Source organism: Cololabis saira, chromosome 4 (genome assembly GCF_033807715.1).
Source record: "Cololabis saira isolate AMF1-May2022 chromosome 4, fColSai1.1, whole genome shotgun sequence".
In the NCBI taxonomy this organism is placed as follows: domain Eukaryota; kingdom Metazoa; phylum Chordata; class Actinopteri; order Beloniformes; family Belonidae; genus Cololabis; species Cololabis saira.
In genome coordinates, this window is record NC_084590.1 from 12,150,355 (window position 1) to 12,169,484 (window position 19,130).

A 19,130-nucleotide genomic window follows, 5' to 3' on the forward strand; every position below is an offset into this window, starting at 1 on the left:
AGTTAACTTTATTAAAGTGTAACGGCAGTAACACAAGTTTATGCAGCACATACAAAAAAGCTCAGGTCACAAGACACAGCATGAGCCCCAGCAGTGCTCTGGTCCTTTAAGCTGGTATACGTTGAGGAGGCCTTACATAGCCGTCCCTGGAGGCTGCTGCTGTGATCGATAATACGGTGGCGGAAGGGAAGAGTCGCTCCTCTTAAGTGTTAGGAGAAGACCTTCCTTCTCAATTCATTCAGTTTCCTCGGCTCTCTGGATTCTCCAGGTTGCTTCGGATGTCAGAAGCCAAGTTAAAAATGGCATAAATAAGTGCAGACTCCCTCGTATGGAGGGAGAAGAGCTACAATACAATCATCTTACATCATCATGTCCCTCCTGAGAACCTCATCTCCTCTGGTTAGAAAATAGAACAGGGTCACATTTGATGCCGGTCAAAGTTAATATGACATACAGTAACGCCGATGCCTCGTTTATCGTCCGGCTGATGGCCGAGGATCCCGGCAGCGACGTTCGGCGAGGAGGCTGAGCAGGGAGTTTCCCACGATGACCCGTGTCAGCAGGCAGGAGAGTCAGGGCAGCATGACGTACTTCTCAGCGATTTCCAGGATGTACAGGTTGGAGAGACCCGACTGGTCTTCGATTGGACGCGTCTCCAAGATGACAATCCTGCAGCGAGAGGGATAAGTGTCAATGAGGCATTGCTTAAAAAGCAAATTAAGAAACACTAGAATATCATACATGACTGTCTCAGAAAATTTGAATATTGTGATAAAGTTCTTTATTTTCTGTAATGCAATTAAAAAAACAAAAATGTCATACATTCTGGATTCATTACAAATCAACTGAAATATTGCAAGCCTTTTATTATTCTAATATTGCTGATTATGGCTTACACTTTAAGATTAAGATTCCCAGAATATTCTAATTTTTTGAGATAGGATATTTGAGTTTTCTTAAACTCTAAGTCATGATCAGTAATATTAAAATAATAAAAGGCTTGCAATATTTCAGTTGATTTGTAATGAATCCAGAATGTATGACACTTTTGTTTTCGTAATTGCATTACAGAAAATCACAATATTCTAATTTTTGATAATAATTGTTAATTTTCTGAGACAGTCCTGTATGTATAGGATACCATACACGCACACACACTTATACAGATATATATATACATACTGGACAGGGTAAGGTGTATTTTTGATCTGATTTTCATGACCTAGATGATGTTTTACTGTATATTGTAATGTTTCATGTATGTTTTTTTGCTTTAAGATAATGATTTACATGTACAGTAAAGTTTAATGTAGGTTTGTCGTGTTATTTCGTTTTCTTTCTTTATGTCTTGTTTTTAACTGTATGTTAAAAACCCCAGTAAGACTAGCTGTGTTTAAGGGCATAGCTAATGGGGATCCTTACAAATAAACAAACATATTCAGGGTCTGCAAACGATGTCGACCTGACGTGTGTTTTGAAGGCTCAGCATCTCAGATGTGATGCATAAACAAACAGAAAAAGTGTGTGCTGAAAAATGTCAACAGAAATAAACATGTGGAGATTTCTGATTTTGTCTCTGAGACGACAAATGAAACAGGAAGTCCTGTCCCAAATGTTTGCCAGCAGCTTCTCCAGAGCGGATCGGCTGAAGGAGCCAGGTCGTTCAGGGATCCTTCCAAGTGCAAATCTGCTGGAACCTTCAGTATATCTGCCCATGATGCCGGCAGGCTTGGTAAAGTTTCTGCCACAGCCAGGATTTAAACTCGTGTGCTGCATTGCTCTCTAATCACAAATGATAGTTTGCAGTGCTAAGCTTCCTTTTGTGTACTTCCTGCGTGTGGTTTAGACATGCTGACTTCAACAGAGCAGATCCTGTGTGAGTTGGAGCTGATAAACGTTGGCCGACAGTTACTTTTACTGAAAGTACAGTACTGGGATGCCTGGTTATACTAGTGGAAACGTGAACAACATGACACATTTAGTATAAATCAAGTATAAATCAAGTTTTACATTCCACGAAGTTAGTCAATTTTGAGAAAAAAACGGTAACGTTTGTTCAATTTTGTTAATAAACAGAAACTAAACTGTGTAACAGTTGGTATGTTTGTTCAATAAACTCTGTTTTCCAGACGGGAAGTAGAAACAGCTCAACCTCCAGGATCTAACGCTCGGAGAAAGATTAAGTAACCAGACATCAGCAAAGACGAGAGTGAAATCATGGCGTACCCGCGTGACTTCACCAGTCGGTAGAGCTTCCTGTGGTCGGTGATCTCCTCCAGCACCTCCGTGAAGCCCGTCCCTCTCCTCTGCCAGCCGTGACGCCAAACCGCCAACAGCGTGCCGTCAAGATATACTGCAGAGACAAAAACCATCAATAATGAGCTCTTATTGATTAATTTAAAATGTATTGGGGGTTTTATTCAGTGATGGAGCGACACAAGAAGTTGGGAGGAGAAAGAAGGATGACTACTACTAGTAATACTGCCACTGCTAGTACTACTACTACTACTGCTACTACTACTACTGCTACTAATACTCCTGCTACTAATACTACTGTTACTACTGCTACTATTACTACTGCTACTACTACTACTACTACTACTACTCCTGCTACTAATACTACTGCTACTTTTACTACTGCTACTATTACTACTACTACTACTACTACTGCTACTACTACTACTGCTACTAATACTCCTGCTACTAATACTACTGCTACTTTTACTACTGCTACTATTACTAATGCTACTACTACTACTACTACTACTACTACTACTGCTACTACTACTACTACTACTACTGTTACTACTGCTACTATTACTAATGCTACTACTACTACTACTACTACTGCTACTACTACTGCTACTACTGCTAATACTGCTACTGCTACTACTATTACTACTGCTACTACTGCTACTACTACTGCTACTACTGCTAATACTGCTACTGCTACTACTATTACTACTGCTACTACTGCTACTACTGCTAATACTGCTACTGCTACTACTATTACTACTGCTACTACTACTACTACTGCTGCTACTACTGCTACTATTACTACTGCTACTACTACTACTACTGCTGCTACTACTGCTACTATTACTAATGCTACTGGTACTACTACTACTGCTACTAATGCTATTACTATTACTGCTACTACTACTACTGCTGCTACTGCTAAATACTACTTCTACTAGTAGTACTACTACTACTACTACTACTACTACTGCTGCTACTACTGCTACTACTGTTACTACTGCTACTAATACTATTACTGCTACTGCTACTACTACTGCTAGTGCTACTGCTGCTACTACTGGTACTACTACTGTCATCTAGTGTCACAGCATGTGCAAAAATTGCTACTTTTATTACAGGCAGTGAAGGTTGTAAGTAGAGAGAGTAATAATTCAGGCCTGAGAAACTTAAAGCCTCCCCGAGGAGTCACAAGAAAAAAAGAATCTCAGAAGCCAATTATTAAATCAAACTTTAGTCCGTCGTTGGTTTATAGCTGCTGGTTCTCACCTATAGATTCAACATCTTGAGAGAAGGTGATCTCGTGTGGGAGATGGTAGTTGCTCTTCAACCCTCCGTCCAGATCAACGGTATGTACTGACCCTGAAGAACAGTGAGATTTTACTTTACATGGAACATGGAAATATGGAAGAAGGAGCTACATGAACAGAACATAACGCGATTATGAGACCGACATCACACTCTCCATCAGAGCTTAACAGTAAAACTAATAATCTTTATAATTCTATTAAATAAAAGCTTAAAATTCTTACTAATATGACCATTCAGGGTGTTTTTGCACTTTTTAGCACGAGCAGCTGCCCTCCAGTGCACCAAAACCACCGTCCCAAGACCTCTCTGAGGAGCTGGTCTCGGTACGGCTTACATAAACACGTGTAGTTGAAGTATCAGAAAGGTTCTTTAAACAATAATGAGCCACTTACTCTCCATGAGCACCAGCAGTGAGCTTCTGTCCAGCTGCTCTACTTGGACCATGTCAGGGCAAGGTTTCTCTGTAACACAGACACAGAGAGATCAGATTGGGATTTCAGAGGGTGTTTTTGCTCTGCTCAGTCATCTTTAACAGGTGTAAGGCTTGATCCGCGTACCCAGGCCGGCGTTGGTGAACCAGGACGTGTTGGAGTTGAGGTTGATGTACTCTACGATTACAGGCAGGTTGGGGTTGGAGCCCGGAGAGACGCCGATGCACACCAGAGGGTACTCTTGTTGGGCCGGCACCACCATCTCAAACACTCGCAGGGGGTTGGGCAGGGGAAAGTCAAAATGCTGCAACCATGACAGAGAAAAGATGCAAAGAAGACATTTTACCTCCTTTCAAAGAGCTTTAACTGTACTACTTCATCTTTGCCTGATATTCTATTGGATTTTCTTTTTTGATGTCAACATGCTCCCCTCGCCAGGCTGCTTTTTTGAGGCTTTTATGGTTTCGCGTGACAGTTTCCCCCCAGAGATCTGGGAGATCTTAAGGTGCTTAATCTAGAAGTTGCAAGATTGCCAATAAAAGATTGATCGGAGCCTGTCTCCGGTCAGGACTCAATCGTTACGAGTGAACAAGAAGCTCGCTGATATGTAGCTGAGCCATCTCTGACACCAGAACACATATCTGCATAAAATGGAACCATATATTTCATACTCATACGTACAGCTCAATCTAACAAAGACCAAAGACATGGCAATTGATTTCAGGAAGAATGCCAAAACACCTGAACCTGTTAGGATTAAGGGACAGGTCATTGAACAAGTGCAGTCCTATAAATATCTGGGGACAATCATTGACTCTGCCCTAAAATTTAAAGAGAACTGCAAAGCTGTGAGCAGGAAGGGACACCAGCGGCTGTTCGGTCTGAGGAAGTTGTCCCATTTCCACATTGCTGGGGAATATGATGACACTTTTTTTTAATCATGCTTTTATTGAATCTGTTTTAACCTTTTTAACCATGGTTCAGAAACCTGCCCCTAAAAGAAAGGTGCTCACTCAACCAGATCATTAAATGGTCAGGTCGGGTGATTGGGGAAACACAGCTGGGCCTGGAGTCACTGTATGCGAAGCAGCGGCTTGCCAGCTCCATCCCAATGATCCTCCCATCCCTTAGCGAGTGAGTTCCAGCTACTGCCATCAGGACGCAGATTCATAGTCCCGGGAACTAGGACCACACGCTACAGGAACAGCTTTGTCCCTGCTGCTGCCTCTTTTTTAAACAAATTCTAATGCATTTTATTTATTGCTGAGGTCTATCCTGCTATTAACTTATTTATTTCTATTCATTAGTAACCCTGAACTTGGTTCTACCTCTATTTATTGTTCTTTGCCTTGTGGGCAATATTTATCTACTTTCATCCTGTTCAGTGAGAATTGTGAGCACCTGCCATGTCTGTCTTGAACCTGTTCTCTGTATTTGTCCTGTGTCAAATTAATGTCTGTAAAGATTGTGTGTGAGATGCCTTCTTTTCCATCTACTGCAAAACAAATCTACCTACGGGTACTAATGAAGTCAACTTGAACTTGATATGTCATAAAAACTGGTCGCTTAAATTTCTGAGCTGATGAAGCGAGAAGAGACGCCGACAGATCAACAAGCACAAGACAACTAAGAAGCAATAACATGCCAAAAAATATTGCGAATGCAGTCTGTACTACTGCTGATGTTCAGGTGCATTTAAGAACCTGACCACCTTTTCCAGAGAAAAGGAAAAACCTGACGCTGCGTAGTTTGTCCACCAGAGGGCGCTCTGACGCCACCTGTTGGCAGCACGTGTTTGGCACTGATAAGGGGAGCTTTAATGCGTCTCATGAGTGATATTTGCTGTGAAAATACATCAAATGTAACTTTAAATTCCATTGATTTTACTTTGAGACGCATATATAGAACCTTTAAGAATCCATGTTTATGTTTCTGAAATAAAATTATATAGTATTTTTGCATTATTCGATCTTTACATTGTACTATATTAAAGTGAGATTAATTTTATTTTGCTACTTATTGTTGATTGTCTACCATCAGTGCATGGTGATGACATCAGTATGGGCTCAAATTAATGCCATAAGTATTTTGTATCTGTAAATAAACTTTGTACTTGTAGAAATATTTTGTGCGTGTGCAAAAAATATTTGTACTTGCAAAAAATATTTGTACTTGCAAAAAATATTTGTACTTGTAGAAATATTTTGTGCGTGTGAAAAAAATATTTGCACTTGCAAAAAATATTTGTACTTGTAGATACAAAGCTACATCAGTCTACATCCATCATGGCCTACGTTTCAGGCCGTCTCATCATCGTACACGAGCCACCCATGACTTTGTGTCCAGGATGCAGATGCAAGTCGTACAACGTGAGCTGTAATGATCTTATTCAGCTGCCGTGTTTTGTAGACACACTGAAGGATGTTAAGGATTTGTAACTTGGTCTAGCCACCTTCATGTCGCTGGAAATCCCAGATTTAGACTGAAAAAACCTTGCCAACCCATTTATGATATCTCGTATGGTAGCATATCCCTCGGATAGTTGACATATGATGTAGTCAGTCACATACAGTAGTATGAACAGCTCAACAACTTAAAGACCTCCCAATTACAAGACAGCCAGTCATGTAGTCTGAACAATGTTAAAGACCGTTGAGTCTGAAGCTGCGCTCGTCCTGCAGGACAGCGCTAACATCCATCCTGCTTAAATGAACCAGGTTTAAGTTTTGTCTGGACTCATGAATCACTCCGCTCATCTCTGCTCTTCCTCGTGGATTCATCTTAATGAGATAACTCACTTCTGCTCTCCAGAGGAATGAGGGAAACAAACAAGCATGTGATATGTGTTATTTGCTTTTGATCGCGTCCACTCACCTTAATTAGCATAAACTTGTGCATGGGCTCGTACCACTGCAGCAGAATCACGGTGGACTCCAGAGCACAGCACAGGAACACACAACCTCGCTGCTTGTTCTCAGCTGCGAGAGGACAAATCAAAAACACCACATACTCATCACGACACTGCAAAGCTTCAGAGGAATCTGCCTCTCCAACTTTTCGACCACTTCAGTGCATTTTTGGCGCAACGTCGTGTTATTTGGGCTCACCGACTGAGCAGGTCTTGCAGCCTTTGGTGTCTGGTATTTTATACGTCACCACACATTTTCTAAAAAAAAACAACAACAAAACAAAGCAGCTGTTACAGTTTGGACCTGACACTAGCAGATATAATCATATAAAAAAGGGGGCGAGACGAGATCCTGAGGAAGGGAGAATCCATCGTTACCTTGGTAACAGTCTGTGAGTTGGCAAGGGAACCATCCTCTGATCTTTGCGAGCCTGTTCGTACAACTCCTTCAGTGAATGTGAGTGAAGCTGCGACGATTTACCTGCAGACACAGAAATAAGAGCCAGTATCCATCAGGAGTCTCATGTTTGCAGCCGTTAGATGATGAACTAAAGACAGTTTACGGAGTCGGTTAAAATCAATGAAAACCTGCAGCAACCATGCAAACATACCAGTTTATTTGTATGGTATTGCTCAAGAACAAAGATCTACAGTGCTTTTAAAAAAGAAAAACAAGAGTGGAAAACATAACAAATATACCATGTGAGGAAAATGAGCAGCAGGAAGTGAAAAGGATCAAATAAAACAGCAGAAAACTGTTCTGTTCTGTTTTTCGGTCCACTTTTGTTTTTATTATATGAAACCCCGTTGGGTAAGAAAGTCCAGGAGTTTGCTGATGTTTCATACCATTTATTTGCAGATGATATTCAGCTGTACTGTTCTTTTAAGGCCTCTGAGATTCAGATGAACAGCAGTTGAACTCAGATAAAAGTGAAGTGCCCTGATGATGTCATTTTATAAATACATTTTACTTACAGAAAATGAAAGGAAAATAAAAAAACGATGAAAGATGAATAAATAAAGACAAAAATAAAAGCTTTTAAGATATGGTAAGATAAGGAAAAGTGCTCATTATAAGAGAATCCACTTTATTAAGCTCTTAATTTACCTGATACAGACATGAGGACGTTACTGATGGTGTAGACCCACGTACACTTCCCAGGATACAGCTGGAAGGGAAGCAAGACACGGTCTTTCATTTCCTTTCTACTCTTCTAGACTGTTTTTCCTGATCAGGTATGATTAATTTACTGAAATCTGCACAAAAACACGGAGAAGTAAACAGAATATTTGTCAGATCTGGAGCAGGTCCTACCAGCTCCATGGTGCCCTCCGAGCCGCTGAGGTTCAGCGTGTAGATCCCTTCCTCGGCTCCGAGGAGCAGGTGCTGCTCTGAGAGAGGAAAAGCAAAGGCAGGATGATGAGACGGGAGTTTGATAACATGAAAGGACATTTCCTCCGTGATGCTACAACCTTTGGAGTTGTGGTTATCCCAGATGGTGGAACAGTTCACTTTAAGAGGGCAGCCATGGAAGACCTTTTTAAAATAGACCTGGAGAGAAGTAACTCGTGTTATCCCCGCCGGCAGTTGCTGTTCAACAACAAGACTTTCACATCTCAGGCTTCAACAGTGCGAGAACATCAAACACAACTCAGACGCAGAACCGGCATGAAAGGATGAAAAACTCACGGGAGGTTTCTTCAGGACGGGGCTGGCGCACTCTGCAGGTTCCTGACAACAAGGCAGAAAATATGAAGAAATTGACCCTCCATGACCCTCAGACTCCTTATTGCACTGTTACACCTTATCTATTTAGTAAACTTAAACCATGCAATGAAAAGCCAAGTACATCCTTGGTGCTCCTGGAGGAATTAAGAGGGTAGCTGCTTGTCAAACACGCTTGATTAACCGAGAGCGAACCCTTCTCGTTTGGGAAAACTAAATCTCAGTTTCCACAGGTCTCACTGAGCATGTCCAATGTTAACGAGTAGACTTGTAGCTCTCCACATCACTTGTTTGTGGTCTTGGTATTGTCTCGGACTCGGATAACTGAGGCCGAAAACTCCAAGTAAAACTCCAAGTAAAATATGGTTAAAAATAGTTGTGTAGCCTAAACCTTTATGGAAATATAACTGATTCCTGATACAACTGTGGAGATTGAGCCTGGACCGGAGCAGTGCGGTTTTGGGAGTTTAATGAGTACGAGAAGGAGAAGAGGAGGAAAGCAGACGCCAATCCCCGAACCACGTGTTAACAATCCACCTGTCTTATCTGTGGCACGCGTGAATCTACCGGTAAAAGAGATGGATAGTTGCTTTACCATCTGCTTGACACTCGTGTAAATAAATTCTGATTGATTTAAATGAGAGAAGTTGTTTGTGTTTGTTTTGCACATGTTTTGTTACAAATGCTGGTTTGACCGGAGTCAGTGCCGAACTCGTAACCCCCTTTAACTGTTATTCTGTAGAAATAATAGTGAAATTTACTATTCTGTGGAATAATTCATACTTTGAGACTGATTCTGCTGTTAAAGTTATCATTTTCCTGATTAAATTCAGGTGGTGCCCCGTTTCGATTAAGTCATTTTGATAATTCAATTTGATAAATAATCTACTTTATTAATTATTAACAATTGTTGAAGGACAATTATTAATAACTCTTGATAACTGAAACAGTTCCCTCTGTGGCACAACATCACGCAGGATGAGGAAATAACTAGGTTTCTTTTTGCTCTCGGTCTGGAGCTGAACTAGTCTTGGTCTTCATACTCTCTGGTCCTGGTAGTGTCTTGGTCTCGGTTTAGGCGGTCTGGACTACAAGTCTAAGTATGAGCTGTTTGAACATGCAAGTTGGGTCCCAAACAAACCTCAGGAGTTCTGAAACCACGTCCTTTGGACAGACGAGACCAGAAACCAAACCCTTGAACCCTGTCAAGCACAGAGGAGAAGCGATGACTCCGGCTCGTTCTGCAGCTGCAGGACCCGAGAGCTCAACGTGAACTCAGCTACAGGCCGGCGTTTGCTAGAGTAAACTTTGAGTCCATCTGTCCAACAGCAGAAATAAGACCATGCACCAGGGTCGTGATGTAAATCGCACCATGGAAAATAAATAAAAATCAGTGCTGCAATGTCTGAATCGCTGTGGCGGGACCTTAAGAGAGCGACGATGAAAATATACCCCCAAATCTGCACGAACTAAAGCAACGCTGGAAAGAAGAAGAGTGGTCCAAATTTCCCCACAATTGCATGATTTTGTCCTGATATGAAAAAGCTTGTAATTTGTTCACATGACTATAAATATCTATACTTTTTCTTTTTTAACTCTTCATCATCACTGCTACCTTTGATGGAGGTCGCTGCCTGCGGATGCCTTTAGGGGGGAGCTCAGGAGGGAGGAGGTCCGCCGGGTTTTCATGAAAATTGAATGGTATCGAAGAAGGGTCTGGATGACACACACACACACGCAGAGTTAGAAAGCTGTTACATAAACAATGATGAGATGCTGCTCCGAGGCTGGGTTGAGCGTCTCACCCGAGTGTCGGAGGGCCCCCGAGGCTCGGGGACCGGGATTGGGTCGGACCTGGGTCCCGCTGGAGGTCCGGATGAGCGGGGACGGCGCCAACAGAGAGCAGGGTTTCCTGCTCCGGTCCTCCTCTCCGGCCATGCTCTCCTCCGAACTGGTCCGAGCTTTGGGCTGCACGCAGAGGAACGAACAAACAACAACGTAACGCCGAACGCTCCGTGAAACTGAAGATTTAGTTTGAAGATTAGTTTTTTATACACAATTTTCAGACTGGACTACTATGTTACAGTAAATCTGCCATCTAGGTACCTTTGCTTTGTTTAAAAGTCTTCATAGGATTTGATTAAATCTAATTTTTGGTTTAAAAAGTAGAGGTAACTCTTAAAAAAATCACTTCTTGGCTTGAAATATGCAGATACTGATGAAGTATTCTGTTTAGTGGATAATCACCTTTGGAGGAAGCGGAGGCGGTGTCTCATCATCCGGCAGGATGAGCCTGTCGGCACAGAGAGAGCCGGTTCACAGCTCTGGTGATGTTGAGGATACACAGAGATACAGGTGTGAGTGTGTCTGTTCTCTCACCTGGAGGCTTGCATCGTAGGGCTGAAACAAAACACAAGGAAATAAAGAGTCAATAACAAAGAGTGGCAGGTGGTCATTTTCAGGACTTTGGTGAAACTGTGACGTCTTCTTACATGTCCACATCATCGTAGTCATCATCCGAGTCCGTCTCGGGGTCTCTGACAAGAAGAGAGAAAGGAAGTTGAACCTTTTGATCCGACTGTGCCGTTAACTGAGTAGGTTTTTTTATTTTTTTATTATTTTTATTATTTATTTATTTATTTATTCTTTATTTCATTCATTAAAAGAAAAACTAAACAGTTCAGTATAATTACAACAAATCTCTTTCCTTGAATGAAAGGGAACAGAAAGAAGACTAAGCTTATTTGATCTGTCCCTTTTTCCTAAGAAACCAGATTTCAATTAATGTAATAAAAAACAAAAACAAATTACAAATTACGCAATAAAAAAAACACACTTTCCAATTAAAAAAAACACACTTTCCAATTAAAAAAAACACACTTTCCAAATGTTGGGATTGCTGTGATCTGGTTACCTGGCCGGGCTGCTGCTGCTGCCCGTCGATCCTGTCGACGCCCTCAACTGTTAAATCCAACGAGAGAACTATTACAATAAAACACAGGACCCAGCACTCTGCAGTTCCTAATAAATAGCTTCAGCTTATCGATGGTGCTGCGAATTATGGCCGTTTTTGTCACATTAACAACCGACAGCTCTGCACACGCAGCGTTCAGGTATGGACGACGCAACAGGGAGGGATTTCTTGCTTTTCAATACAATCTACTTTGTATCTCCCAAGCAGTGGTTTTGAGCTGATCCTGATAAGCAAAACCTTAAAAATGTGTAAAAATAACAACAAAACAATCCACATAAATGTGAGCTTTGTTTTTTTCCAGTGGAAACACTCACAGATACAAACACACACATGGGTTAAAGGCGTACCGTGACGCTGGGGGACTGAGTCTTCACGGGCCTCTGGGTGTAGATCTGTTCAACTAAGTGACGGCAAGCGAAAGACATTTTTACAGTTTGTTGTCTCAGTTATTTTCCAAAAAAGTCATGGAAGACAAAATCAGTTGTTTTTTTAGTGAAAAATCAACAATTTGAGCTTAAAAAATAAAATATAAATGTTTTTTTCTTACAGCTTATGTCCGAATTGGTCCTCTCTGCCCGGTTGTGCCTGTTGATAGACTGGATCCTCTTTAAAGGCGCCGCCACCTTAAAAACGGAGACGACACAAACAGGTAAACAGGCTTTTCTGAACCTGTGATACAACACGGGGCGAGGACGGCGAGGACCACGGTTAGGAACCTGAGTTATTTTTTAATCAGTCCATCAACAGGTGTCTAAGACCACCTTTTTCATAATATTAGTAAAAGTAGGAACATACTGTCCCAGACTGATGCCGAAAAACTGATCCGTCCATTTGTCACCTGTAATTTTTTACTATTGGGTCTCAGCTCAGCCAGAACGCTGCAGCAGGGTTCTCATTGGGACTTGCAGGAACTATCTCTTATAACCTTTAACCTTTAGTACCTCCAGATTGTCGACCTTGCAGAGCCTGGTTCTGTCAGAGGTTTCTTCCTGTCAAAGGGGGCTTTTTTTCTTCCCACTGTCACCTGGTGCTTGCTCGGGGCGGGGCATTGGGTTGGATTTAACACCTGAAGTATAAGGACCGGCTGATGTTTTATTCCTGTTTACGTGTGTGATCCACTCGGAGATCAAGGTGAGCTGAGGAAGGAAGGAAGGCACCGACGAGACGGTTCATCTACATGTCGCAGATCGAAGATGAGAAAATCAATGATGCAGGATTCTTAAAGCAGGAAATGCCCAAAATAAAAAGGTGATAACTAGTTTCATTGGATGAGTGTTGTTAACGTGTCTAGAGAGGTAATAACGTAGCTGAGGCCAAAACAGGCATCTCTACAGATTCATCAGATTTAATTATGATTTTTGGCTGAAAAGGTTTGAGGGATCATTTGAGCAGGTTCATGATCTTGGCCTGAAAGACTTTTATTTAGTTTCAATGTTAAGTACAATAAATGCACATTGCGCCTCAGAAGTCGGGGGATAATCATTTTAACGATTTGTGGTTTCATTGTTGACCAAAATAATTAGGTTATAGTTTTTTTCTTGACTGAACAGCTCAGAAACAGTGATCAACATGTAATTATGCAAACTTGAGGGTGTGTGTGTGTGTGTGTGTGTGTGTGTGTGTGTGTGTGTGTGTGTGTGTGTGTGTGTGTGTGTGTGTGTGGCTGATTCATCCTGTTTCATCCCAAAACGAGTATAGGACAGCAGAAATGTGTGATTTGGATGGAAGGTGACAACGGCACGGTTTTAGAGCGGTCCAGCAGTCAGTAACAGATTCTGATGGACTCAGACGGGGACTTTCATGGTGAGCTGAGATAAACGCCACGATGACGAGCAAAACGGAGGCTTTCCAGGTGAAAAAACAGAGGCAGAGTAAACAACTTTGCTCGAACCGTTGCTGGGGCAACCATTACTTTCTGGACCCAGAGTCAGAACCAGACACGGAGACTCCCAGAATGCATCAGGGCTGCTGAAACTCTCAGCTGCTTTGAGTCAAGGTTGAAAACCTTTTTATCTACTTTATCTCTTGCATCTAATTTTTTTTAATAGTTTTTAACTTATGTCTGTCTTTAATTTTCCCTTCTAATTTTTATTGCACTTTTTAAAGAAGAAAGAAAAAAAAAAGAAAGTGTTTCTTTGTAAAGCACTTGTGAAGGGTATTGTGTGAAGGGTGTTATACAAATAACTACTCAAAAGTACTGAAAATAACCAGACCTAAAAAGGAACAAAGTCTTTTTTTGCTTCGCCTTCAGTCAGAAAGAACTCCAGTTCCTTTTGAATTACGATAAACCTTAAAATGATTCATACAAAAGCACGACACCTCTGTTGTTCCAGAGTTATTGTCGTCTAACCTCCATCTCGTCGTCCTCCGTCACCACGCAGCCCTTCAGCTTCTCAGGATTTCGAAACTTCTCCAGCAGGTCCAGCGTCAAGTCCTTGTTCAGACACTGCTGGGTCAGAAACATGTGCTGCAGAGAGGGATGATGGGAAAACAAACGTGGGTACAGTTGAGCAGAACCGGCAGGTGAATAAAGGTCAGTAAAATGAAAAAATAAGCTAAAATTTGACATTCGAGACTAGTGAAGTTCAATCTGAGGAAAGTGGAACCGCACAAGAAGTCTGATTGTCGGCCGAGGTGAAAACCCGATGCAGCATCTTTTAACACGTTTTTGCGGCTGAGTAAAGGTGAGAATTATTTTTTTTTTGCATGACCACTTGAGTGAGAATAGAAACAAGTGTGATCACATCTTGAGAGGATAAGACGCGCTTAACGAGCTGCTTTAATAACCCAGTGGTTTTACAGCAAAGTTGTCATCATTTAATACCGGATGTACCTGATGGTGGATTTGATACATGAATTCCTGAGTCCTCTACGTCCCCTCCTAATAAAAGTCTTTAAAACTGTTTAATTCAATTAAAATAATAAAGCATGTTAAAAAATAATATCCAGAATTACTAAATGTATTCATACTGATGCAAAACAAATATTTAGAAACCGTTAAAGACAAAAATGGGGCATTTTTTAAATTTTAATATTAGATTTTTCTGTCTATTATTCATGTGTCAGGGATTAAAGGTTAATTCTGAATCATAATTACAACTATTTCTGTGAAAAGACCTGCCTTATCTGACCCGCAAGGATGTTGACGAGAGGAGGGAGAGAATCTTAAGTTTAATCGGTTTAATTAGTCATCTTTACAGTAAGTAAAACCAGCGACGTGTGAGTCACCGTTACTGACTGAGAGCATCTTCGAGGCGCTGGGTCTCTTCTTCGGGTTCCTCACCAACATGGCCTTCACAAAGTTATAAAAGGTGGACGACCTGAAGACGGTAGAAGAGTTAGGAACCTTCACAAATACATAGAACATATTCACGTTTCCAAAAACGTAACTCGTGTCTTTGTAGGGTTTCGGATTTCTATTTACCATTTTGACTTGTCCTTCAGTTTTGGAGGCTGGTAGCCGCTTTTGGACATGAGAAACAGGACTCTACAGGGGAAAAAAACAACCCACAATGAAACAACTGAGATGAGATGCTGCAAGAGCCTCAGGGGAACATGTGCAGAACTCTGGCCTGCATCACACATATTTTAGGCCCCAATCGGAGTTCTGTAAGCGAGGGGATGACTGCAGACGGTGAAAACGTTTGAGGTTCTTTTTAGTTCGATTATGATTCTTAAGATTCAGAATCAATTATCAGGATTTGATTCGATCCGATTCGGTTCGATCCGATATTGATTTGGGTTGGTGTTATTTAAAATGTTTTTTGAGCTGTTGCCTGAATTGGGACTGTAAAATAACTAGTGAAATAATAATTTCACAATAATTATTGTGAAATAACTAAGAAATAAATAACTCAAACAGGCCTCTCAATATCCATTCAAAGTGCAAAAAAAAGAAACAAATTGCAACAGCTCATGCAGTAAACAAATCATTTTAGCTTGTCTAATTTATTCTGTCACCAGACACACATATTGCCATGAAGCACCTGGAATTTTTCATGACAAACTGTGTGTCCGACTACTGGGATTAAAGTTCACCGGGTGAAAATGTAATGATGAAAAAAGATTGATCTTTAGACATAAGAATCGATTTTTAGGAATTAATATGAGAATCGATTTAGAATTGGAAAATCAATTTTTTTCAACACAGGCCTAGTTCTTTTCCATGAATGTGGGTGTGCATGGGGGTGTGGGAGTGTGGGGATGTGGGTCCATGCAGCGCACTCGCATGTAAACATGCTGGCCTGCATGCTGGTGCACCGAGAGGAAACACTTGAGGTGAGGTTTCTTTGTCAGTTGACATTTTGAAAAAGCTCTGCAGATTTCTTGCTCTGCAAGTGCATGTCGTTACCTGTGTGACTGATAAGATTAGAGCAGGCTAGGACTTAATGCCTTACAGATCTCACATGGAGAAAGTTTTAATCTGCCACCAAAGAAAAAATATGAATATATTCGCTCCAGTCTTTCAGAGGATGAGCAAACTCTTTACTCCATAAGGAAACGGTAACTTCTGAGATGATGCATGAACTGGACTTGATTGATTCCTGAGAGAAGTGGCCCTTTATCATCCAGATCAACAACTTCCTTTAAACTTACTATCTTGAACACTTGTTTGCTTCTCCGAGCTGCAAATTACTGCAACGAGATGCACGCAACGTCTTCTCTTAGCGAGGACACTCAACTGCTCTCCTTGTCAACCGTTTTTTAGTATCATCTACAGTTCAGAGGGACACAAAATCTTTTTTTTTTTACATTTTAAATGTTTTTTTTTAAGTCTAAGCCTTATTTGCGTGGAACCTGAAAACTAACATAAAGTAAACCTTTCAATATGAATTATTCAAACGTCCCGGGGCTGCATTGATTATTCATGTTAAAAATTCCATTGCACATAAACAAGTTACTCTAATTACATTTCTATGTGTGGTTAAATGTGATATTTAAGTGTAAATACTGACTAAATACTGACTAGTGTAAATACTGACTAATATAAATATGAATAATATGAATAAATAGTACTAGGGGTCTGGGTCAAGACAAGAACCACAGTCTCTTCTGGATAATAGATGCTACCGCCACAACAGGGGTTTCCCTTAGAAAAGGTACTTCCTGTGTGTGTGTGTGTGTGTGTGTGTGTGTGTGTGTGTGTGTGTGTGTGTGTAAGTGTCTGCAAATAGACTTTAAATATCTCTGATGAAGCAGCTTTATTGGGGGCCTGAGATATCAGCCGTCACAACAACAGGAAACACTGGCTGATGGTAGAGACGGTGTTGTTATCGTGTCATTCAGTCACTTAAAAAAACAGAATGGAATACAAAAATAAATTCCATAACAAAAACTCAATCTTTCTGTGTTCAATTGTAATAAAATAACTAAAATTAGTCATTTTTTAATGTTATATCCTGCTTGCATGGAACTAGTGTCCTGAATTTGGTATTTAGTTCCTGTTTTATTTTGAAAGCCGTGTCTTTGTGTTGCAGTGATGTCTTCAATTCCCTTGTTCCCATCTGCCCTGATTGTCTGCACCTGTATCTCCTCAACCCTTCTGTGTGTATCTTTGTCTTTCCCTTGCTCCCTGCTGGTCCGTACTGTTTCTACCCCTGTCCTGTCTGGTTTTTGGTAAGCCTCGTGACAACTAGTATGTCAACTAGGATGTCTGTTAATCCAGTGTGTTTTTGATTTGTAGCGTAAAAATATATCTAAACCAACACAGATTTTTACTTTTTTTTTTTTTTATTTCTTTAGCTACTTTTTCAGTGGTGGATGAAATGATCGATGACCGATTTGAGGAAAAAAATAAAAAATTATGCAAACATCAAGCGTCACATGAAGCCCCATAGAAATCAAGGCACCAAGAACCGCAGGAAGAACGACAATGAGCATTTCTTTGTTTGAATTTTAATCATTTGTTTTTGTTTGAAGTTTGAATCCTACTTTCTTTAGCACCATATCAAGCCATATCAAAATAAAAGCTCTGAATAAATTTACCGTAAGACTGGGCTGCCAAACGCATTTAAATTTCGGACCACATCAGGAATGACCTGGAAGGGCCGGTGCTTTGATGGAGAGCGGCTGCTTTTATTAGAAAATGATGACTCTCAATCTTTAAAGGGCCACATACATAGTTATAGCATGCTGGATTTGGGGCCTTGAGTTTGACACATGTGGCGTAAGCAAAAGGACTTGGACCTGGAAATGACTTCCTGCCCGTGTAAATCTATGATTTGTGTGAGCCGTCCAAGTTGTTCCGACCTGTTTTATCACTGTGACGAATCGATAATCAATCCAATCTTTCCTTATTACATATGCATCAATAGGATAAAAAAAATTGTGTCATCTTAATTTCTATTTCTTGCCCACAAAGGCAGCTCAGTTAGGTGGTGAGTTGGTGTTTAAAACCTCTGGCCGCCTCTTACATGAAAATAAAATAGATAAATAATGAATGTCGTGTGAACAGATCCCTTTCATGGCCCAGCCTGCTCACGCTACACTGTGGTCTACTCCTCACTCAGCCTCCCACTCGTTGGAAGATAAAAGTCTGGAGTTTTATTGCATCTAGCAAGACGCGTGGGCTTGTGTGTCTGATTACCGCAGAGGGTGGACGTCAAACATGGGAGGCTGCAGCTCGGCGAGCTCGATGGCGGTGATGCCCACGGACCAGATGTCACACAGTTCGTTGTAGCCACCTTTGATCTCCACAGCTGCCACCTCCGGCGCCATCCTAGAAACGGGAGGGAAACGGCAACGATGACCAGAGAAGAGCCGCCGATGGTGAATTACAGTGTTCCTTTTAGGGACACGGCAGCTTTTAAACTTTGCTTTGGTTCCAGTCGGATCCTGCAAGCTGAAGTTTATCTGTAAAGTCATCCACCTGGAACCTGAACGCCTCTCGGGTTTAGTTCAAACTCTTTTTTTCTTTGATCTACACTACAAACCGTCCAGTTTTTGCTAAAAAATGTCAAATCTTGGATCAGTAAATATGACTGAGCCCTATTACTATAATAAATCTTTGTGATAATCAAGTTTACTATGAACCCTATGGTTCCGGATAAGCGGCGGAAAATGGATGGATGGAAGTTTACTATGACTATACAGGACTGTCTCAGAAAATTAGAATATTGTGATAAAGTCCTTTATTTTCTGTAATGCAAAAATGTCATACATTCTGGATTCATTACAAATCAATTGAAATATTGCAAGCCTTTTATTATTTTAATATTGCTGATCATGGCTTACAGCTTAAGAAAACTCAAATATCCTATCTCAAAAAATTTGAATATTCTAGGAATCTTAATCTTAAACTGTAAGCCATAATCATCAATATTAAAATAATAAAAAGCTTATGCGATATTTCAGTTGATTTGTAATGAATCCAGAATGTATGACATTTTTGTTTTTTTCTATTGCATTACAGAAAATAAAGAACTTTATCACAATATTCAAATTTTCTGAGACAGTCCTGGATCTCTTTCCTGCTTCACTCATTTTTACCTTTCACTGTAAAAAGCGTATTTCAAGAAACCAAAA

General features: G+C 40.8%; 1 protein-coding gene across 1 annotated transcript in view; it reads right to left on the reverse strand.

Annotated features, from left to right (window-relative positions):
• The window catches only part of LOC133441511 (mitogen-activated protein kinase kinase kinase kinase 5-like), a 48,760-nt gene continuing 29,630 nt past the window's right edge, over window positions 1–19,130 (reverse strand). The window contains exons 9-32 of the mRNA XM_061718879.1: window positions 18,193–18,324; window positions 15,031–15,093; window positions 14,845–14,926; window positions 13,957–14,073; window positions 12,154–12,229; window positions 11,954–12,006; window positions 11,547–11,593; window positions 11,125–11,169; window positions 11,012–11,032; window positions 10,880–10,925; window positions 10,438–10,600; window positions 10,248–10,348; window positions 8,597–8,638; window positions 8,380–8,458; window positions 8,222–8,298; window positions 8,015–8,075; window positions 7,285–7,387; window positions 7,106–7,164; window positions 6,873–6,976; window positions 4,125–4,302; window positions 3,960–4,028; window positions 3,526–3,618; window positions 2,227–2,353; window positions 1–669 (exon numbers count right to left, since the gene is read on the reverse strand). Coding sequence (XP_061574863.1) covers window positions 573–669; window positions 2,227–2,353; window positions 3,526–3,618; window positions 3,960–4,028; window positions 4,125–4,302; window positions 6,873–6,976; window positions 7,106–7,164; window positions 7,285–7,387; window positions 8,015–8,075; window positions 8,222–8,298; window positions 8,380–8,458; window positions 8,597–8,638; window positions 10,248–10,348; window positions 10,438–10,600; window positions 10,880–10,925; window positions 11,012–11,032; window positions 11,125–11,169; window positions 11,547–11,593; window positions 11,954–12,006; window positions 12,154–12,229; window positions 13,957–14,073; window positions 14,845–14,926; window positions 15,031–15,093; window positions 18,193–18,324 — 2,035 coding nt within the window. The 3' untranslated portion in view covers window positions 1–572. The remainder of the gene's footprint in view (window positions 670–2,226; window positions 2,354–3,525; window positions 3,619–3,959; window positions 4,029–4,124; window positions 4,303–6,872; window positions 6,977–7,105; window positions 7,165–7,284; window positions 7,388–8,014; window positions 8,076–8,221; window positions 8,299–8,379; window positions 8,459–8,596; window positions 8,639–10,247; window positions 10,349–10,437; window positions 10,601–10,879; window positions 10,926–11,011; window positions 11,033–11,124; window positions 11,170–11,546; window positions 11,594–11,953; window positions 12,007–12,153; window positions 12,230–13,956; window positions 14,074–14,844; window positions 14,927–15,030; window positions 15,094–18,192; window positions 18,325–19,130) is intronic.